The 19,601-nt window shown below is 41.3% G+C and overlaps 1 protein-coding gene across 9 annotated transcripts in view; it reads left to right on the forward strand.

Moving 5' to 3' along the window:
- The first annotated feature begins 5,780 nt into the window (after positions 1-5,780).
- CDC14A (cell division cycle 14A) overlaps positions 5,781-19,601 on the forward strand; it is a 238,305-nt gene continuing 224,484 nt past the window's right edge. For 4 of the 9 annotated variants that reach the window (XM_072644131.1, XM_072644135.1, XM_072644130.1 and 1 more), the window contains exons 1-3: positions 7,384-7,583; positions 8,525-8,615; positions 13,630-13,686. In XM_072644131.1, coding sequence (XP_072500232.1) covers positions 7,526-7,583; positions 8,525-8,615; positions 13,630-13,686 — 206 coding nt within the window. In that variant the 5' untranslated portion in view covers positions 7,384-7,525. Of the gene's footprint in view, positions 5,871-7,376; positions 7,584-8,524; positions 8,616-13,629; positions 13,687-19,601 lie in introns of those variants that run through there. The other 5 variants (XM_072644129.1, XM_072644133.1, XM_072644128.1 and 2 more) reach the window with 4 other exon arrangements.

A 19,601-nucleotide genomic window follows, 5' to 3' on the forward strand; every position in this document is an offset into this window, starting at 1 on the left:
AAGGGAAATAATCCATCCCTCCCACTAAATACTCCATCTGTTAATATTCCTGCTCGCCTAGGGGCATAAAATAAGTGGAACTGAGCCTGAATTAGGTATATTTCACAACTACAGGTATTTAGTAAGTGGAGGTTGATTATGCTGATAGACCCAGAGTGAAACCAGCCAACATCAAGGTCAGCTAAGTGTATAGTGGCCTCATCTCACACAGGTTGATTCTGTGATCAAATGAGAAAATATTTGTAAAAGTGCTCGGTATGGTGCCTGGCTCATTCCCTTCACTTCTCTTCCCTTCCTCTTTGGTGGGAGACAGAGGACAATCTTGTGGCTTGAATAAGGCATCTTGGAAAGAAGACAAAAAGCATTGAAGTAAACTGCTAATACACACCTGGAACTTCTTTCCTCCCAGGAGTTCCTGGGTGATTGATGTAAACGCCTGTCTATCTTGGCTACGTGTCATCTACCATTTTTGCCCAAATTTTCTGTTAGTTTAACTATCTCTTCAACTGCTGTGTTCTTGAATTTCCGTAGCTTATTCATTGCTTTGGTTCACATTCTCTTCAGAGAATCCTTAGCTTTGTTTATAATCTGTTTTGTGAACTTGACCAGCGTTTCTCTGTTGCCTTTTAACTTTGGAGATTGGCGTGCTCCACCTATACATTCTGTTAAATTGGTCATGTTTATTAAATCTGAGATTTCTTTTTAAGTGAAATCTGGTTGATCTAATCACCAGTGGTCAAAGTTATGTGATCCAGGCATCCAAGGATCCGTCTCCTAACTCTAGGCATTTTCACTGATTGTCCCCTATGCCTAGAATTCTCTCCCTCCTCATCTCTACCTCAGAGCTTCCTTGGCTTCAAGTTTCAGCTAAAATTCCACTTTCTGCAAAAAGCCTTTCCCTGTCCCTTTTAATGCAAGTTCCTTCCTTCTGAAGGACTGCTTCAGAAGTTGACTGACTACTATAGATCTTTGTACATAGGTGTTTGCATATTATCTCCTCCACTGTGAACTTGAGAACAGGCTTTTTGCCTTTCTTGTATACCCTTAGGGCTTAGCTTGGTGCTTGAGATCTGGGACATGCTTAATAACTAAGCAGATGTCTATTGACTGACTGACTTACCTTGGTACTTGGACTCATTTTGAGAGTCAGGCTGGAGAACCAACCCTGATACTAAGTGTGTAACTCATCTTTTGTTTGGTAGAAAATGATATAATCTCTCAGTAGTTTTGCTTCCTCAATCACAAAACTGAAATAGCCTAATTTCTTAGAAGCTGAATCCATTCATAAAATTTCCTGAACAGGGAAGTTGCTTAGGACTACTAAGTACTATGGCTTAATTAGTAATTTTACATATTTGATATGATCAGAGACCAAAAGATGAAAAAGAGAATTATCTGGCATCAGGTCAATTTTTTTGCAAACATAACTATATGTATTTAAATGTATGGGTATATGTAAAAGCACATATGTATTTGTGACTTCTTTGAAAGGTCATTGTTCACCCACTTTGCTAAAATTCCTACCTTTATCAGCAGTCAAATTGCATGAAGCTTTGGTGTTATATTTTGGATTTGGGAGAAAAAAAAAGACTCCTCTATTTTCCTTACACTTCACCAAACAGTTTAATTGCCTTCCACACCTCCGTTCCTATATATCATCATCTCAGACCCACAACTGTTATCAAATAAAATGCCAACGCCCCAGTTCCTTCACACAGCATCTCAAAGCTCTGCCTCCTCAACCACAGTTTAGATGCCAGTTCTCTCTCATCTATTTAATTAAATCTTAGACCAGGAACAATAGTGCTGCCTTAAACAGTTAAGAACACTCATATCACGCCTTCAACACATTATTTTTCCATGTAGCTGTGGAAAGAACCTTGGATTTGGAGTTCTAGTCTCAATTCAATCCAACAATTTGAGCAAACATTTACTAAAAGCCTACTATGTACAAAACACAGTGCTTTGTAGGGCATACAAAATACTCCCCCCAACCCCCAATAAGAAACAATCCCTGTCCTCAATGATTTTTCATTCTACTGGGGTGAGGGTGGGGCAAGGGGGGATATATAGTTAAGTAAATACAAAATAATTTTATGAAATAGAGGGTACCAACAGTTGGTGGAGGGTGGAGGGGTGGGGATCGGAAAAGGTCTCTAAGTAAAAGTCCTTATCTGAACTGAGCCTGGAAGGAATCAAGGAATCCAGTAATTTTAAGAGATGGAGGCACGGAAGAAGAAAGAGAAAGTTCTAGGTATGATGGGGAAAGGGACAACCTGTGCAAAAATGGAGGCAGGAGACTGAATGCTCAGTTTAGAGAAGAGCTGGCAAGTCAGTTTGGTGGGTTGGAGTAATATGAAATAAATCTGGAAAACAATGAGGGAGCTAGGGACTAAAAAAATGCCAGAATGAATATTTCATACTTTATCCTAAAGATAATTGGAGGACCCTGAGTTTTTCAGTTAAGGAGTGATATGGTCAGAATTGTGACTCTGTCACTATTGTGTGACCTTGGACAAGTCATTCAACCTTTTACACCTCACTGTCCTTACCTGTAAAATAGGATATCTGCATTACTTACCTCATCCTGAGTCCCCCAAACTGTTTTATGTTCATTTATGAATATGTTCTGAATTCTTCTTGAACATAAAGCAGTCAGAGACACTTGAAAGCTCTCCTCCAAAGAGTTCTGCCATGGACTACCCTTTGTAAAATTCCTCCTTAGGGCATATAACCATGGTATTATTATCAGGCTGCATCTCAGAACTTTGACCATGCTAGTTGAGAAAATAATAATGGTTCTGTGACATCATTAGAACTTTGTATGGGTGAGTTTACTTACAGCTTTTTGGGGAGGTTGTCATGTCTCCCAGAAATTCCTCCTTTTCACTAATTTAGCTAGGAAAGTCATTATTAAAGTGATAGTAACTATTTCATGCTGAATTTTTTTAGGTAAGATTCATCACTAATCACTTTTTAGATATGTATTTCCTTTTCCTTTTTCATCATCGCAGTATTCACAAAATATTTGTGCTTAAAGTAAGGGGGAGGGATGGAGGGATTGCTCTGATTTTGAATTAGATTTCTACTAGTAAGATAACTTCTATTTTCTGAAGTATCTCAAATGTACCTTTAGACCATGAATGGGAAATCTTTTGAGAAAATACTGTTATGCCTTTTAGTTCTTTTTGCCATTACACAAAAGGAGTTCCCTATATGCTGGCCAATTTAGGGATGCTCGTTCAGGCCTCATTCTATCTGCTCTGATAACTAACTTAATGATAAGAACTTGATTGCTGAGTGCAGTAATTACAGGAGGGAATTTGGCTTGAAATTCAGCATTAAAAATAACATTGTTTAACTTTCCTTCTCTGAGGCATAGGAGGTAGGTAGTGTGGTGGAAAACTTCCTCTGGATTTGAAGGATGTAAGTTCAAAGTTTACCTTTGCTGGTTTCTGTGTGGCCTTGGAAAATTATTTCAACTTTCTGTGTGCAGTTTCTGCAGCTATATAATAAGCTGTAAAATAAAATAAAATAGATTGGTTTCAGAGGCTCTTTCCAACTCTGGATCCTAGATCCATCCACATTGAATTTATTTATTTATTTTTTTGGAGCTAGTCAGGGTTAGGTGACTTGCCCAAGGTCATACAGCTAGTACATGCCTGAGAGCAGATTTGAACTTAGGTCCTCCTTGACTTCAAGGTTGATGCACTATCCACTGTGCAACCCAGCTACCCCTAGAATTTCTATAAATATATGAAAAGGACTTTAAATCCACAATGTAAAATTTTAAAAAGGGTTATATAATAAGTTAGAACCCCCAAATCTATTCCTAGACTGCTTGTAAACATAAAGTCAGTCAGGAAAATACATTAGGATAGATATTTTATATGAGATTTGGAAATTCTGGTGTTGAAGCTGACATGTTTGGAATACAAGTAAAATTTTAAAACAATGATATGAACATTAAGAGAAGGAAACCACCAAGTTCTTTAAATTATACCTTCTAGTTTTCATTCTCTTTTGCATGTTGGACTAAAACGATGGAATTCTAATATACATGTTATCTTTGAATTGGTCCAATTTGAAATAATATCATGATTCTGGCAATAGGTACATCTGAGAGATGAGAGCTAAGCTACAAGATTTTAATAAATTTTAATGGTCATTCTTCTCCCTCTCCTCTCTCTCCCCCCAACATTATTTCTAGGCCTCAACTGGCTTTTCAAAACCTTTGGCACTAACCTCCCCTTGAAATAGACTAAGGAGTTAGAGGTAGCCTTTCTAAATAAAAACACCAGCTGCTTTCGTGTTTGCACAGACACTCATCTCACAGGGGTGAGGAGTGTCAGGAAATTGTGTGTGATAGAAAGAAGACTGTGGAATCAAAGATTGTTGTAAATCCATTCTCTCACACTTCCTAACCGTAGAACTTGGGGAATCTTTTCTGCACCTTGGTTTCATCATTTGCAAAGTGCTGTTCCTTAAACATGACACATCCTTCCCTACTCTGAGCATTTTCACTGTTGCTCATTCCTGGAATCTTCTCCCTTCTTATCTTCAACTCCTGGCTTCTCCAGCTTCCTTCAAGTCTTGACTAAAATCTCACCTTTTGCCAATGGCCTCGCCTGGTCCTCCTTAATCTTAGCATTTTCCATCTGAGAAAATCTCCAATATAGCCTGCACATATACCTTGTTTGTACGTAGTTGTGCTTTTGTATTGTCTCCCCCATTAGATTGTGAGTTCCTTAGAGGCACAAGTGGGTTTTGCCTTTCTTTGTATCCCTATGGGATTTAGTACCTAAGAAATGCTTGTTGAGTGACTGACTGATGGGGTTGGATAATTCTCAAGTTTCTTCCAGCTCTAAAATTATGATTTGGGAGAATAAAAGAATTGATCCATGCAATCATGGGAATTTACTGGAACAGGTATAATTCAAACTAATTTTATGAGGTAGTGGGTAATTTACATATGATTTCTAAACAAAGCTCCTGATGGTGGCTCAGTAGGTAGAGTGCTGGAGTCTGGAAGATCTGAGTTCAAAACTAGCCTCAGATGCTTTCTGACTGTGTGATATGATCCTAGACAAATCACTTACCCTCTGCCTCAGTTACCTTTAACATGGGGATAATAACAGTACCTACCTTTCAGAGTTGTTGTGAGGATCACATGAGATAATAATTGTAAAGTGCTTAGCACAATGCCTGGCACATAGTGAGAGCTGTATAAATAAATGTTAGCGATTATTCTTACATGATAGCCTTTTTTTTTTCTTGCGGCAGAAAACCAGGCTGACAGCATCCCCCAAGGATATCACTTTGATACAGTGCTTAGGTGACCAGAGGGCTTGGAAAATGACTCATTCACTAAGAGCATCACTGCTCAGTCTGTGATTTGCCAAACATGGAATATAATTCAATATTTCTTGAATCCCTCATTAGTCCAGAATTACTTTGTATTCTCAGCAGCACAATACATTTTCAGGGCTTTGTATTTTAAAAACACTTCTCAGGTTTAGAAGTGGTTAATGTTCAGACCACTGGATGTCAGAACTATATTTTAATTTGATTCATTTTACAATGGTCTGGTAAAGGATTAATGAGAATTTTCACACTTCAGTTTTCAGAATAGGAAACGCCTTTCTTAACTTAAAGGTATGGCCTTTGGTCTTGAAGGCTGTTTAAGTCAGTTGGTTGTAGCGACCTGCTAATTAGTCTAGGGCCAATTAGGCTTAGCCTCATGACAATTTCACCCTTCATGTCACTTTCAATAAATTCACCCCTTCTCGATTGAGACCAGTGGGAAGCGTGAGGAGGGATCAACACTCATGTGCCACCACTCCCGGAAGAGCTTGTCCTCATGGTGGAAGGTCAGTGGCATCAGCTTTGAATAGGCAGAGTGATAACTAACTAACCACACGCCATGCCAGCCAGACCTAGTCCTCATAGGCGTTCAGCACCGGTCAGTGGTTGTCATTTTCGAATAGGCAAGTGGCAATTAACTAGCCACAAAAATGTAACATACAATTAGAAACCACTAGCTTTTGCGTGTTAGCCCCTTTTAAGCAGAAAGCACCCAGGTTCTAGGTAAAAGCCTGCGCTAGATTCGAGAGCGAAAAGAAACGCTTTTGTGTGACTTTTCTCTGAAGATCTGCCACGGTTTTTGGCCACGATCGAGAGGCACGAGAGACGAAGCCTTGGAGCCAAGTTAAACCTGCAGGCTCTGGGGGACTGAATGGGGCTGCCCCTTCCCTTTTCTTCTGCCCCCTTCCCCTTCTCTTCCCTTATCTTTCTCTGTCTGTCTGTCTGTCTCTCCCCTGTCCCCCCGCGAATAAATCGTAGAATTGTGAACATCTGAGGGTGATCCCTCACTGCCTCCTCTTCTGGAATAAGGGAATTACTTTTTTTTCCTTTGAAAGAAGGAAATCCCAAAGATCGTGTGTGTGGGTAATCTATGGTGGATAGAGGGTACTGCGCAAAGTAAAGTTAAAGGAAAATTTAGGTACGGGAGGAGTCAGTATCTTGTGCAGGAAAGGGTTTAGGAGGCGGGTAAGCGCAACAGGAGGGAGGCATAAATCCAAGAAGTTGGAACCGGAGGCGGGAGGGATTTAGTGCGAGAGCCGCAGAAGGGTTTCTAATCCTCGGGCAGCCGAGCCTCCGGCGGCCCCCTCCCCCAGCTTCCCCTCGCCCTCCAAGGTTCCATTCACAAGTTTCTGGCCTAGAGGCCCCTCCCGGTTCCTCCCGGCCTAGGGCGCAGTTTCCTCCGCTGCAATTGGTGAGCTGCAACAAAGCCTTAGCAACCGGCTCCTAGTGACCCGATTGGGCGCCTGGTAACTACTCGGGCGTGGGGCTGGGAGGGGGGAGGAGAGATAGGAGAGGGGCGGCCTCTTTAAGGGATGGCCGCGGAGCGGTGAAAGTGGAGGAAGGGGGGGGGAGGGCGGGGAGGTAGGTCTGGGGGTGGACCTAGAGGAGGAGGAGGAGGAGGAGGAGGAGGAGGAGGAAGGAGCAAGGAGCAGAAGCAGCGGGAGAAGCAGAAGCAGAAGCAGAAGCAGAAGCAGAAGCTGGAGGAAGCGCTGAGGGCAGAGCAGGAGCCGCGGCTGCCGGTCGGGCAGGCACCCAGGCGCCTGCCCGCCTGCAGCGCGAGTAGCCACGGGCACGATCGGGGCCAGCGGTCTCCTCCATGACCACTTTGGGGGCCGGGAGCAGACTTTGCCCGGACGGGAGAGCTGGTCTGCGTGTCTCCAGGAGCGGCGGCGGCGGAGCGGGGTCGGGCGCGGTGCAGCGGCGGCCGGGGGAGTGTGCGCCCCGCGCAGGCACGGCTCGAGCTCGGGCCCCCCTCGGAATGTCCCCGGGGCGCCCCGCGCGCTGACCCCCCAGCAGCCCCCGCCTTGTGCCGCCGCCGCCGCCGCTTTTCTCTCCGCCTGGCTTCGCGCTCGGAGCTCCGAGCTCTTTGGCCCTGGGGAAGAAGGGAACTCCCGGGGGGTGGGTGAAACCGGTCACGATCGAGCCCTTCGGAGCTCGGCTCATGCTTAAGATGGCAGCGGACGCCGGAGACCTACTCGGGGCTTCTGAGTTCTTGAAAGGTGAGGGGCAGCCCCCTGGATCTCCGCCCCGTCCTTTCCATCCCAGCCAGCCCCTGTCCCGTCCCGTCCAGCATCGTCTTGTCCAGTCCCCGCCACGCTGCTTCTCAGTCCAGGGGGGCTCCCTGGGTTCCTGCCCCCTTGCTCCCCGGGGACCCCCTGCCGCTTCCGGCTTCTGGCCCTTCCCCTCCTCCCGAACTCGGTCCTCGGTCTGAGCCCGTCTCCCTCCAGCCGCTGTCCCACTGTCCCTCTCTGGGCTCCTTACACAGCAGGGGGGCCGTTCCCAGGACACCCTAAGGGGAACTGCCCCCCCTGCGGCTTTCCTCCTCATCCTTCGGACCTTTCCATTCTTTTGGACCCCACCTCCTCTCCAAACCACACCCCTTTGTCTCCCCCTCCCACCCCTTTTTCCTAGCCCTCCCCTCGGGAGTCTCCAGGTCTGCAGCGGCCCTGGAGCAAAATTGTTTCTTTTGTTGTATCCCCAGCCCCCTTTAATTGGGCCCATCTCCGAGTTCGTCCCCTTCTCTCCTCTGCAGTTCTCTCTTCCTTCCCTGAAGGTGTTCTCCAGTTTCTGATGCTAGCAGCCAAGAGACCAGTTGGAGACAATCATTCCACGTGTTTTTGTTTTATTTTTAAAATTTTTTTGGTGGTGGTGAGAGGATGTCTTTAAATCCGAGAAATGGTGGTTATTTTGGTTCTTTGTGTCCTTCTGCACCCTTTGCTGTTTAGCTGTCACCCCCATATACTCGGTCCTTGGGTGGACAACAGGGCACTGGCTTCAGATTCCCTCTCTAATGCTTTACTAACATCACATAGTCCTCCAGAGCCTTGGTTTCCTCGTCTGTAAAATGAAGGGGGTTAAGCTAGGTCGTCTTTGAGGTGGCTCGACATCTATGATTCCGCTTCTGATACATTTTCTTCTCTCTTTTAAACTTGTCTTTCAGATCGCTTATATTTTGCTACTTTGAGGAATAGACCAAAAAGCACAATAAATACCCACTATTTCTCCACCGATGAGGAGCTGGTCTATGAAAAGTAAGTTTCTGTTTTGTTTTGCTTTTTTCCCCCCAGTTTTCTTTGGGAAAATGTTTTGCTACTCTGTGGCAGTTTCTGAGGCTTTAACTTCCCTCCTTCCAGTGGATAAGAGGGTAAATAAGAGAAAAATCATTATTCTGGCAGCATTTTTAAAGCTTAGGTTGTGATGCAACATATTTATTGTAGTAATCTAAGGTAATCAGCAGTTCATCTCAGTAGACAAGGGAATTCCCTCATGTAGGGAATGTTTGCAAAATTTGAGGGTAACCGTTTCCTGGTTATATAGGTGGCTGTTTTGGAAAATAAAACTCACTCTAAGAGCACACCCACGTGAGAAGGCTAGAGAGAAACTGGCAATTTAGAGAGCAGGGTAATTGACCTCTTAGTCAGTCACCAAGTATTCATGGAGCACCCACAGTGTGCATAGCAGTGTCTTAGACTAAGTGACTTTAGCCTTGCAGACTTCAGCATAGCTTGGGCTGGGTCACCTAAGAGTGGTTTTGTCCTTAGTTCCCTGTGAATGGAACACATGACATGAAAGCTGGATCCAGGTGACTAAGCACTCCTGTATCTAGTTGAATGTTATGGTGTTTGTGGTAATATTGATTAGGAAATATGGATCCCAAGTGACAGGAAACACTGTTATTTGCAACTGAAAGGTTATGAAGATATCCTGGCTGTTAAAAATAACTTAGAAAGAAGTCAGATTTTGCTCTGTGCAAGTGTAAGCAAGGTTAGGGATTAAGGATCCTTTGGTCTTTTAGAATGAAATAGAAAATGTTTATCTCCTCTGGTTTTTCAGTTAAAAACAGGACAAGGAGATTGAAAGCACCATTTAACATGTTCAACAAATAAATTTTGAACAGACAGGTTTTGTGTCTTGGCCAGTTAAGGAAAAGAAAGAAGTGCTTTTTTTTTTTTTTTGGGTGGGGATTTTGGGTAGCAATAGAGAAGGAAGAAAAAAGAACTATGAGGAAGGAAACTAAAGGTTCTGAAGATGGTGTCATCTCCAATAAATTTTACCCTCCTTGTTGTTGATTTGGGTTGTATGTTTTCAGAAAGATGATGTTTAATCATTACTATCTGGCTTTCCTGCAATTGAATACTATGCATTGGAGCTTTAGGAAAACCATAAGATTTGGAAAGCTGGAAAAGACTTCAGAAAGCATCTAATTCAAACCTTATTTTATGAGTGAGGAAACTAAAGCCCAGAGAAGGAGAAGTAAATGACTTGACTTGGGTATCCCCTAACTAGTTAATGTCAGAATAGGGGCATGTCTCTTGACTCTTTCCACTGTAGTACCTGGCTTTTTTCCAAAATCATCTATCAGCACTGAATGGAATCTTAGGATCAGAGATTTAGCACTCAAAGGGACTTGAGGTCATCTAGGCCATCCTTCATTTCCCCCTCCCTCCTCCACTCCCATTTTGTAGATGAGGAAATTGAGGGGCACAGAGTAGTTCAGTAACTTGCTCAGGGCCACATAGCTAGTAATTGTCTAAGGTAGGATTTGAACCCAGGTCTTTCAGGCACTGAAGTATTCTATCTACTGTTCTATGAGTTGATTAGGGGAATCATCTTCCTTGGTCTCTCAAAGAAAAAGATTATCCTGTCTTTGGGACATCAGTCTTTGGTCAGAAGAATATCTCCTCATATTACTTGTTTTGCTTGATACAAAGGTAGTTCCTTACCTTTTGTAAGAATGGCATCTTCTCTCTTTTCTTAAGATCCTACTTTTGATTTATGTGAGTCCTCTGAAGCTGTGTGTGTATTTGTGTGTATGTGTATGTGTGTTGTATAGCATGTGTCCATGTGGGGTTTCTCTAGGAGAGTGGACCTATAAGAAGCAGCCTGTGAAAGATTGACTTCCTAAAGCTCTGAGACCTATGGGTCTATTATGATCTATCTGTTAGGGAAGACAAGTGGAAAGGGAGCAGTTTGGGAACGAAGAGGTGTGTTCTGCTAGTATGAAAATGTAAACTTTCAAAGTAGACAAATAAAGGAGTAATTGTTTTCTATTATAAAATCACTATTTTCAGTTTACGAAAGAATTCACTCTAGGGTTTCTTTAAATAAGTCACTCCCCTAGTACCTTTTAAGATCGATTCAACTGTAATGATTTAAAAATATTACAGTTATACGTTTGCTTTAGAAATCGAAGATACACACTTTCATTTTACCCCTTAGTTTTGTACTTTTGACTAAGAGTTTACATTTGTATGGTACTATGTGTTTTATAGAGTGGTTTTCTCCCAACTGTGAGAGATTGCAGTCCTCATTTTATTGATCATAAAACTGATGGCCAGAGAGGTTAAACTGCTGACTTACTATCATATTGCTAGAGTCAATGTCAGAGTCTTGATTTATACTTAGGTTTTCTAACTCCAAGTCCAGTGCTCTTTTCTCTGTGTTACCCTGCTAGAATCAACTTAGGATAGCTTATAACAGAGTGTCAAAGATGCAGGCCTGAACCTGATTCAAATGTAATTGGGAAATATTTAACAAAAGAAATAAAAATATAATACCATAAAAGGAACATTATATAGTAAAAGTAAGTCAGTATTGGGTGTGCAAGGGTCATTGTTAACAAGGCTAGAGAGAGACCTATTGGAGTTGGACAACACTGGTGTAGTAGATATTAAAGGACCGGCCCCAGAGACGGACAGACAGACAGACACCCCCCCCCCCCCCCACACCATTCAAGTCCTACTTTATACACAGACACCCCCCCCACACCCACACACCATTCAAGTCCTACTTTATACACAGACATACACAGACACACAGACACACACACACTGGTTTTATGACTCTGGGCAAATTACTTAATCTTCCTGTGCCCCAGGCCAGTCTCTTCAGTGACATATGACTAATTTCATAGAATTAGAAGTCAGAAGTCACCCAAATTACAGATTAGTTGCCAGTCTGCATGGGCAGAGGGAATTCAGTATACTACTTAAATAAATTAGTCATTACAGGTTTATTAAATGTTTATCCTTATACTTTTGCATGAAGTGATGGGGATAGAGTCCCTGCCATCAGGGAACTACATTCTGTTGGGGGAGTAGTACAAGGAAATGGTAAGGGGGGATACTTGAAGCTGAGAGGATCAGGGATGGACTCATGTTGGATATGGTTGCTTGTGCTGAGTTTTGAAGGGAATGAAGCTCCTAAAAGGTGGTTATGCAGGAGGGAGGATAGATAACCTGTACAAAGGAGATGAGATATTCTTCAGAAAGGTCAGTTTGGCTAGACTGTCCATTAGTGAAGAGGAGCAATGTAGAAAAAGCTTGGAAATGTAGATTGGAGGGACTCAACGTGTAAAGGGCTTTAAAAATACTAAACAAGAGTTTGTATTTGATCTTGATCACAGAAGTAATGGAGAACCCCTCAAGTTTATCGGGCAGGGAGTGGACAATGGCCAACCTGTACCATAGGAATCTCACTTTAGCAGTTGTGTGTCAACGAGACTGGAGAAGGGGGATAGACTTGAGTCAGGGACACCAGTTAGGAGATTCTAGAGCTTGAATGATGGACATATGAATGGAGAGAAATAGCAGAACTCAAAATTCTGGTAAATACAGTCTTATTATAGAAGGGAATGTTAAAACATAGGAAATAAGTCATATCTGCCATACTTAGTAGTGGAGACACTGGAGCGGGGAGAGTCAGGGTAGCAAAGAGGGCAAAATCTGCTTGCTTGACCGTTGTCTTAAAAAAAACAAAACCAAAAACCCAAAGCAAGCCAAATCAGAAATGAATTCCAGAGGTATCATCCTCTTTGTATCTCAATTCATGTACTTAATTGGATTTCCTTTTTAGTTTAATCTAAATGTACAGTGTTGAGAATGGTCAGTTACCAAAGTTACTTTATTAAGCTATCTCATCACATTTGCTTTGCTAAGTGTGTTGCAGTTTCTTAGATTGGTGAGTGTGGTCCTCCACTAAAGAAATGAACTTATCACTAAATTATAAGCTTCAATATTGGTTAGAGAGAAAAGATTTCTTAACCAGTCTTTTTTTTTTTTATTCTATCTTAAAGTTGGTTTCTCCCTGATTGTTTGTCTTTTAAGGAGCCTTGGGGGTGTTAGTTCTTGAGCAGTTTTGGAGTAAAGATTGGAATATAATAGTCCTTGACTTAGAAAATAGCTGTAGTATTTCAGTATAAATTTTTAAAAATACATGTGGTCGAAGAGGGATGGAATCTTGGAGACCTCCATTTGTAGATGAGATGAATGAGTCAAAGAAGTTCACTGTCTTAGTACTTGCTTGACACTTGTCTTTAAAAAAATAAACATTTTCTGTCATGGCTATAAATCTAATGCACAGTGCTGTTTAGCAAGCTTTAGGGGAAAATCCTTCTAGCTTTTATTGGTATGTTAGGGGAGAGGTTAGTTTTAATAAGTAAAGTCAAATTATGAACTGAATGTACTTCTGGTAGAGACCTTGGTATTTTCTGCTATTACTCATCATTACTCTTAGTTTGATAATTCACTATCAGCAACATTTATCAAATATCCACTGTACTTTTGTGACTGATTACCATTGTGACTCCTCTTTAATTTTTACTTTTGGGCTTAGGAATTAAGGACTGCTTATTAAGTGCTATCTTATTAAATGAAGGGACTATGTGTTTGTTCGTTAGTTTGATAACTAGCATACTAAATAGCGATTGACACATATTATTTTAAAGCTTTGTCATTTTTGCATGAAGTCTTTCTCTTTGTGTTCTTAAGTGGCTATAAATCCAACATACAGCGATATTTAGCCAGCTTTAAGAGAAAACACTTCTAGATTTTATTTGCATATTACAGGAGAGGTTAGCCATAAATAAAGTCAAATTATTATTAATTAAGTGACTTTTAAATTTATGTTTTGTGTTTGATAGTAATAAGAGGAGGCAGTGGGTGGTGCAAAGTGTGTTGAAATTGTAATCAGGACCCTTGGGTTGAAGCCTGCATCTGACACTAGCTTGTGACATGGACACATCCCTTTAATCTCTCTTTACTGTAGCTTCCTAATCTGTAAAAGGAGATGGCAGTACATGTACCACCTACTCACAGGGTCAAGGTAAGGGAGGAATCCTCTTTGTAAACCTTAAAAGATAGACATAGGAACGAGGCCTGTGATTTTACTGGTCCAGGGGACTCCCAGTGAAGACACTCCCTCTATTAAGGTAATCCTACCTTCTCTTCAAATGATTTTAAGGCTGACTTTGCCCTCTATTTGTGTGCTGTGTTTGCTGCCTCTCAAACCTTAAAAAAGAGCCTCATAAGTATGAGTTTTTGCCAAGAAGAATTGTGGCTTAGAGGCTTGGCCTTGGAGTCATGAAGAACTGGGTTCAGCTTCTCCTTTTTTAATCCATTTATTTATTTGCTTTGAGTTTTCAGCATTCACTTCCATAAGATTTTGAGTTATGAATTTTCTCTCTCTCCCTTGCCTTACTCTTCCTCAAGACCCTGTGCAATCTGACATAGGCTATACACACACACACATATATGTATATATACACACATACATATATATGTATATATACACACACGCATTCATATTAAACATTTTCACATTAGTCATGTTCTAAAGAAGAGTTAGAACCAATGGGAGAAACCATGAGAAGAAAAAAGAGAGAGAACACGCCAATAATATGCTGCAGTCTGCGTACGGACGCCATAGTTCTCTTTCTGGATTGGTTATCAGCTCCCACTTCTGACCTAGCCTGACTCTACCATTAGAGTGGCAAGTCACTTAATGCCTCAGGGCTCCAAGTCTCCAATTCCATGATTACTGCTGTCTTCACCCCAGAGTTCCTTAGACTAATGAAATCCCAGGTCCATTGCCTTATCTCTGAGACCCCTGTATTGTTTTCTGTCTTAGAAATGATAATGCCAATGATGATTTGGCTTTAATGCCAGTTTGGACTCTAAAGGAAGGGATCTTGGGAGAGTTCCAAGATTAGGGAGAACTTTTCTCTTACCTTTGGACTGGCTGTACTCCTGGGTCTCAGCTCTAAAGCTTTTATTTTCTTGCTGTATTAACTTTATAGTCTCATTGTCATGCTGCAGTCCTTCCTGCTTTTAGACTCCTCCCTTGGCCCTCCCCACGCAGGGCAACACCACCACTTCCTGTGTGGAGCGTGAAACGAAGTCTGCAAAGGATTCCTGTGGATTCTAGCTGAGATCTGTAAAAATCCTGACCGATGTACACATGTCTAGAGAGCATCTCTTATCTTATGACAGAGGCCATGTATTATCTTCTATCATGAGTCCTCACACATAGGTGGTGCTTATTACATTTTGGATGAATGAGTGAGTGAAAGAAAGCAAAACTTGACTCCTGTTTAAGGTATAAACTTAGGAATTTAGCCCTTAAAAAAATTAGGATTGATATAAAGCTAAAAAAGATAGTTAATAAGAATGATGGAATTGAGATCCTGGAAGATTTTGACAGGCTGGCATGATGGGCCAAGTCTTAAGAAAATTTCATTTATGTCAAGCCCAACAGGGATTCCAAAAATATATTGCCCAAGTAGCAGGTGGGGTGTGTGGGGGGGTGATGGAGAAAGACATGACTACAGAGCAGTTTACATGGGGAAAAATGACAACAGTCAAAAACACAAAGAAACAAATAAACCCCCCAAATAGTCATTTTTGTCTATTAATAAACATTTCAATTAACTACAAAGGACCTATGAAGAAAGATGCTCTCTGTATCCAGAGAAAGAACTGATAAATAGAAGTGTGTATAGAATGATTTTATACACACACACACACACACGCACATGCACACGCACACACACATGTATATACATACATATTTGAGTCTACTGGTAGCCATCTCTGGGGAGAGGGAAGAAAATCAAATAGAAAGTTACATGATTACTGTATATTTGAAAAGGATAGCAAGTTGTAAATAATAAGATTTGCAGTTCAATGTGTAATCATCTTTTTTTTATTCTACTATGTTATGGAAATACTTGTTTTATTTGATAAATTAAAAATAAAATAAATAAAATTTAAAGAAGAAAAATCAAAACCAAACCCCAAACTCTTGGAAGTTTTAATGACTTGAAAGCTCCCTAGTATAGCAGAATAGACAAAGAAGTAGTATTACCCAAGGCTACCTTGATAGAACTATTAGAATGTCTGTAGTTGGTGGGGAGGGGAGATGAATTGATGGTCCACTGTACTTTGCCGAGGTCAGAATACATCTGTTTAATGCAACATTTTAAGCTTGACAAACCACTGGAGTGTGTTCAAGAGGAGGGTAGCCAGGAGCAATTAAAGTAATTGTTCCTGCGCCATCAATTCCTTTGGCAGTCTGGGAAGCCCAAGGACCCTTTCTCAGAAAAATTTAAATTCATAAAATGAAATAAATAGAATTACAAAAGAAACCAGTTATGTTGAGATACTCTTATAAACAACAGCAACAAAACCAAACCATTTCCACAGATCTCAGGTTAAGAATGTCTGAATTAAAGGCACTGGTGATATTGCTTAACCCAGAGAAAAAGAAGCCTTAGGAAATAGTAATCACTGACTTCAGCTAGATGAAGATCTGTCTTATGGAAGCAAGATTAGACTTGTGCTTCTTGGCCCCGGTGCTGATTTCAAGTGGCAAATTGAGGCTCCACATGAGAAGAAACTCCCTAAACATTAGAACTCTTAGAAGATGGAACAGGCTATCCCAGAAGGCAGCAGACTTCGTCTCACTTCGTCTTAAAGTAGAAGTTGAATGGCCCCTGTTTAGGGATGCCCTAGAGGATTCCCTGGTCAGATTCAGATTAGATTAGCCGCCTCTGAGGGACATCTAGATTCTGTGGTCATTTTTTTGTTTGTAAGTTTTCACGTTTTTCATGCAAATCTGTAATAATCCCCACTAAATTGTAAGATTCTTTGTTCTAAAAATTAATTTGTTAGTTTTCAACATTTTCTTTTATAAGATTTTGAGTTCTAAATTTTCCACCCCCCCTTCCATTCTCTCTAAGACAGAATGCAATTTGATATAGGTTGTACATGTATGATCATATGAAATCTATTTCTGCATAGTCATATTGTAGTAAGAATCAGAACCAAAGGAAAAAACCATGAAAAAGAACACACAAGAAACAACCACAAAAAAGAGAAAAGAAATATACTTGGATCTGCATTCAGCCTCCATCATTCTTTCTCTGGATGTGGATGGTATTTTCCATCATGAATCTTTTGGAATTGCCTTAGATCACTGCATTGCCCAGAAGAGTTAAGTCTGACAAAGTCAGTCATTGGACAGCATTGCTGTTTCTGTGTACAGTGTTCTCCTGATTCTGCTCACTTCATTCAGCGTCAGTCATGCAGGTCTTCCCAGGTTATTCTGAAGTCCACCTGCTCACCTTTTCTTGTGGAAGATAGTATTCCATGATATTCATATGCCACAGCTTGTTCAGCTATTCCCCAATTGAGGGGCATGCCCTCAATTTCCAATTCTTTGCCACCACAAAAAAAGCTTCTATAAAAAATGCTATAAATCATGTATACCCATTTTTGTACTTAGGGGTCCTTTTCCCATTTTTATGATCTCTTTGGGATATAGACCTAGTAGTGTTATTGTTGGAACAAAGAATATGTATAGTTTTATAGCATAGTTCCAAATTGTTCTCCAGAATGTTTGGATTGGTTCACAACTCCACTAGCAATGCATTAGTTTTCCAATTTTTCAGCATTTTCTCCAACAGCTATCATTTTCCTGTTTTGTCATGTTAGTCAATCTAATAGGTGTGATATGGTACCTCAGAGTTGTTTTAATTTGCCTTTCTCTAATCAATAGTGATTTAGTGCATTTTTCATATGACTATAGATATCTTTAATTTCTTCATCCAGAAACTGTCTGTTCATGTCCTTTGACTTTTTTTTATCAGTTGGGGAATGATAAATTGTAATATTCTTGAGGGCTAGGATACTTCATTCACTTTTTTTTTTCCTGTCTCTTTTGCACTTACCTTTTGGGCAAAACTCATGGCTGACAATTGATACATGTTCTGATGGGAGTCTGGGGAAAGGGGAAGCCCTGGATGAGGATCCAGGAGACTTAGTTCCTGGACTGTAGTCCCTGCTTTGTCATACAAACTATTCAGTGTAATAGGAATACTTACTATATGCTAGGGGCTGGACTTAGCCAATACCAAGAGGAAATTAACACAGTTCCTACTCTTAAAGAGTTTGTGTTCCACTTTTCATAAGAGAATGTAACATATACACTAAGAAGTGTGACACAGGGTAACATGACAAGAGTGAAGGAGACATTTAGACAAAGTACTCTAAGAAAAAAGGGGTAGCTAGGTGGTACAATGGGCCTGAAGTCACACTCAGCTTCCTGGATTCAAATCCAACCTCAGATGCTTACTAGCTGTATGACTGGTCAAGTCACTTCACCCTGTTTGCCTCAATTTCCTCATCTGTAAAAGGAGCTGGAGTATCTTTGCCAAGAAAACTCCAAATGGGGTCGCAAAGAGTCACACATTACTGAAAGCTAGACAACAAAACTCTTATATAGGAGTAGGGAACCTGTGACCTTGAGGCCACATGTGGCCCTCTAGATCCTCAAGTGTGGCCCTTTGACTGAATCCAGACTTCACAGAACAAGAAATCCCTGTAATAAAAGGATTTGTTCTGTAAAACTTAGACGCAGTCAAAAGGCTGCACCCCATAAACTAGAAGGCCACAGGTTCCCCACCTCTACTCTAAGAAAATCTCACACAGTCAATTCAAAGCTAAGAGAAAAGTTCTCCCTACTCTTGGAACTCTGTCACAAGATCCCTTCCTTTGGAGTCCCAAATGGCATTAGAGGCAAACCATCACTGGTGTCATCATCAGAGTGAGAGTTTTGGATGAAAGGACCTTCATGGTCCCTTCTAGCCCTAAATCTTTGATACTTTAACTTTAATGTGGGAGACATCATTTTTAGCAGGGAAGATCATGGGGGATTCCATTGCAGAGGGTGGTTCCTTAGTGGGGCATTGAAGGAAGAAAAGGCAAACATGGTAAAGTTTGGAGAGCACTTGGTCTGGAGGGAGGAGACCCAAATTTGTCCCTGACTCTGTTCTGCTTTCTCCCTAACAAAGTTCTAGAACTTCTTTTGGATATCTTCTTCCTCATCTCCAAAGTGACAGGGTTAGACTAGATGTCCTTTAGGGCCCCTCCAGGTCCAAACTCTATTATCATATTAACATTTCAGCAGGTAGAGATGTGAAAGAATTGTATTCCAGCTTAGTGGCATGGGAAATGGCCCTGTGACTATAGGCAAGTTGCGGAGGGGAGTACAGGATGAGGTCTGAGAGCAGCTGGTTGTTCTGTTTGATTGAAATGTGGTATGCTTGGAGGGTTGTGTCTGAAGTGAGGTTGGAGCCAGACTAAGAAATACCAGGCGCAGGAGTTTACTTTTTGTAATATAAGAGGTAGGAAGCCATTGAAAGTTTTTGAATTAAGGGAGTGACACGGTCGCATCAGTTCTTTTGTCAGTGTATATATGAAGGCTGGATTGTAGAGAGAAGAGATTAGAGTCTGGGAAAATGCCTAGTTACTTTAGTCTAGGGAAGTGATAATGATCAGAACCAGGCAAGTCAGTCAAGTCAGCCATCATTTATTAAGCACCTACTGTGTGCTAGGCTAAGCCCTGGGCATACTAAGAAAGGCAAAATCCAGTCCTTGTTTTCACAGAGCTCAAAGTCTATTTTAGAGGACAAAACAGAAATAACTTTGTACAAACAGGAGATATGTAGGATAAATTGGAGATAATTACAGAAAGTAACATCAAGGGAAATTAGGAAAGGCTTCTTGTAGAAGGTGGGATTTTAGCTGGGATTTGAAGGAAACCAGCAGGTGGAGATGAGAAGGGAGAGCATTCTAGACATGAAGGACCACAAATGAAATGCAGACTGGAGAAAAGGAGTCTTACACAGTAGTGGCAGGGTGAATAGAGAGTAAGAGGAGAAAGCAAGAGATAATAGAGGT

This window comes from Notamacropus eugenii, chromosome 2 (assembly GCF_028372415.1).
Source record: "Notamacropus eugenii isolate mMacEug1 chromosome 2, mMacEug1.pri_v2, whole genome shotgun sequence".
Lineage (NCBI taxonomy): Eukaryota > Metazoa > Chordata > Mammalia > Diprotodontia > Macropodidae > Notamacropus > Notamacropus eugenii.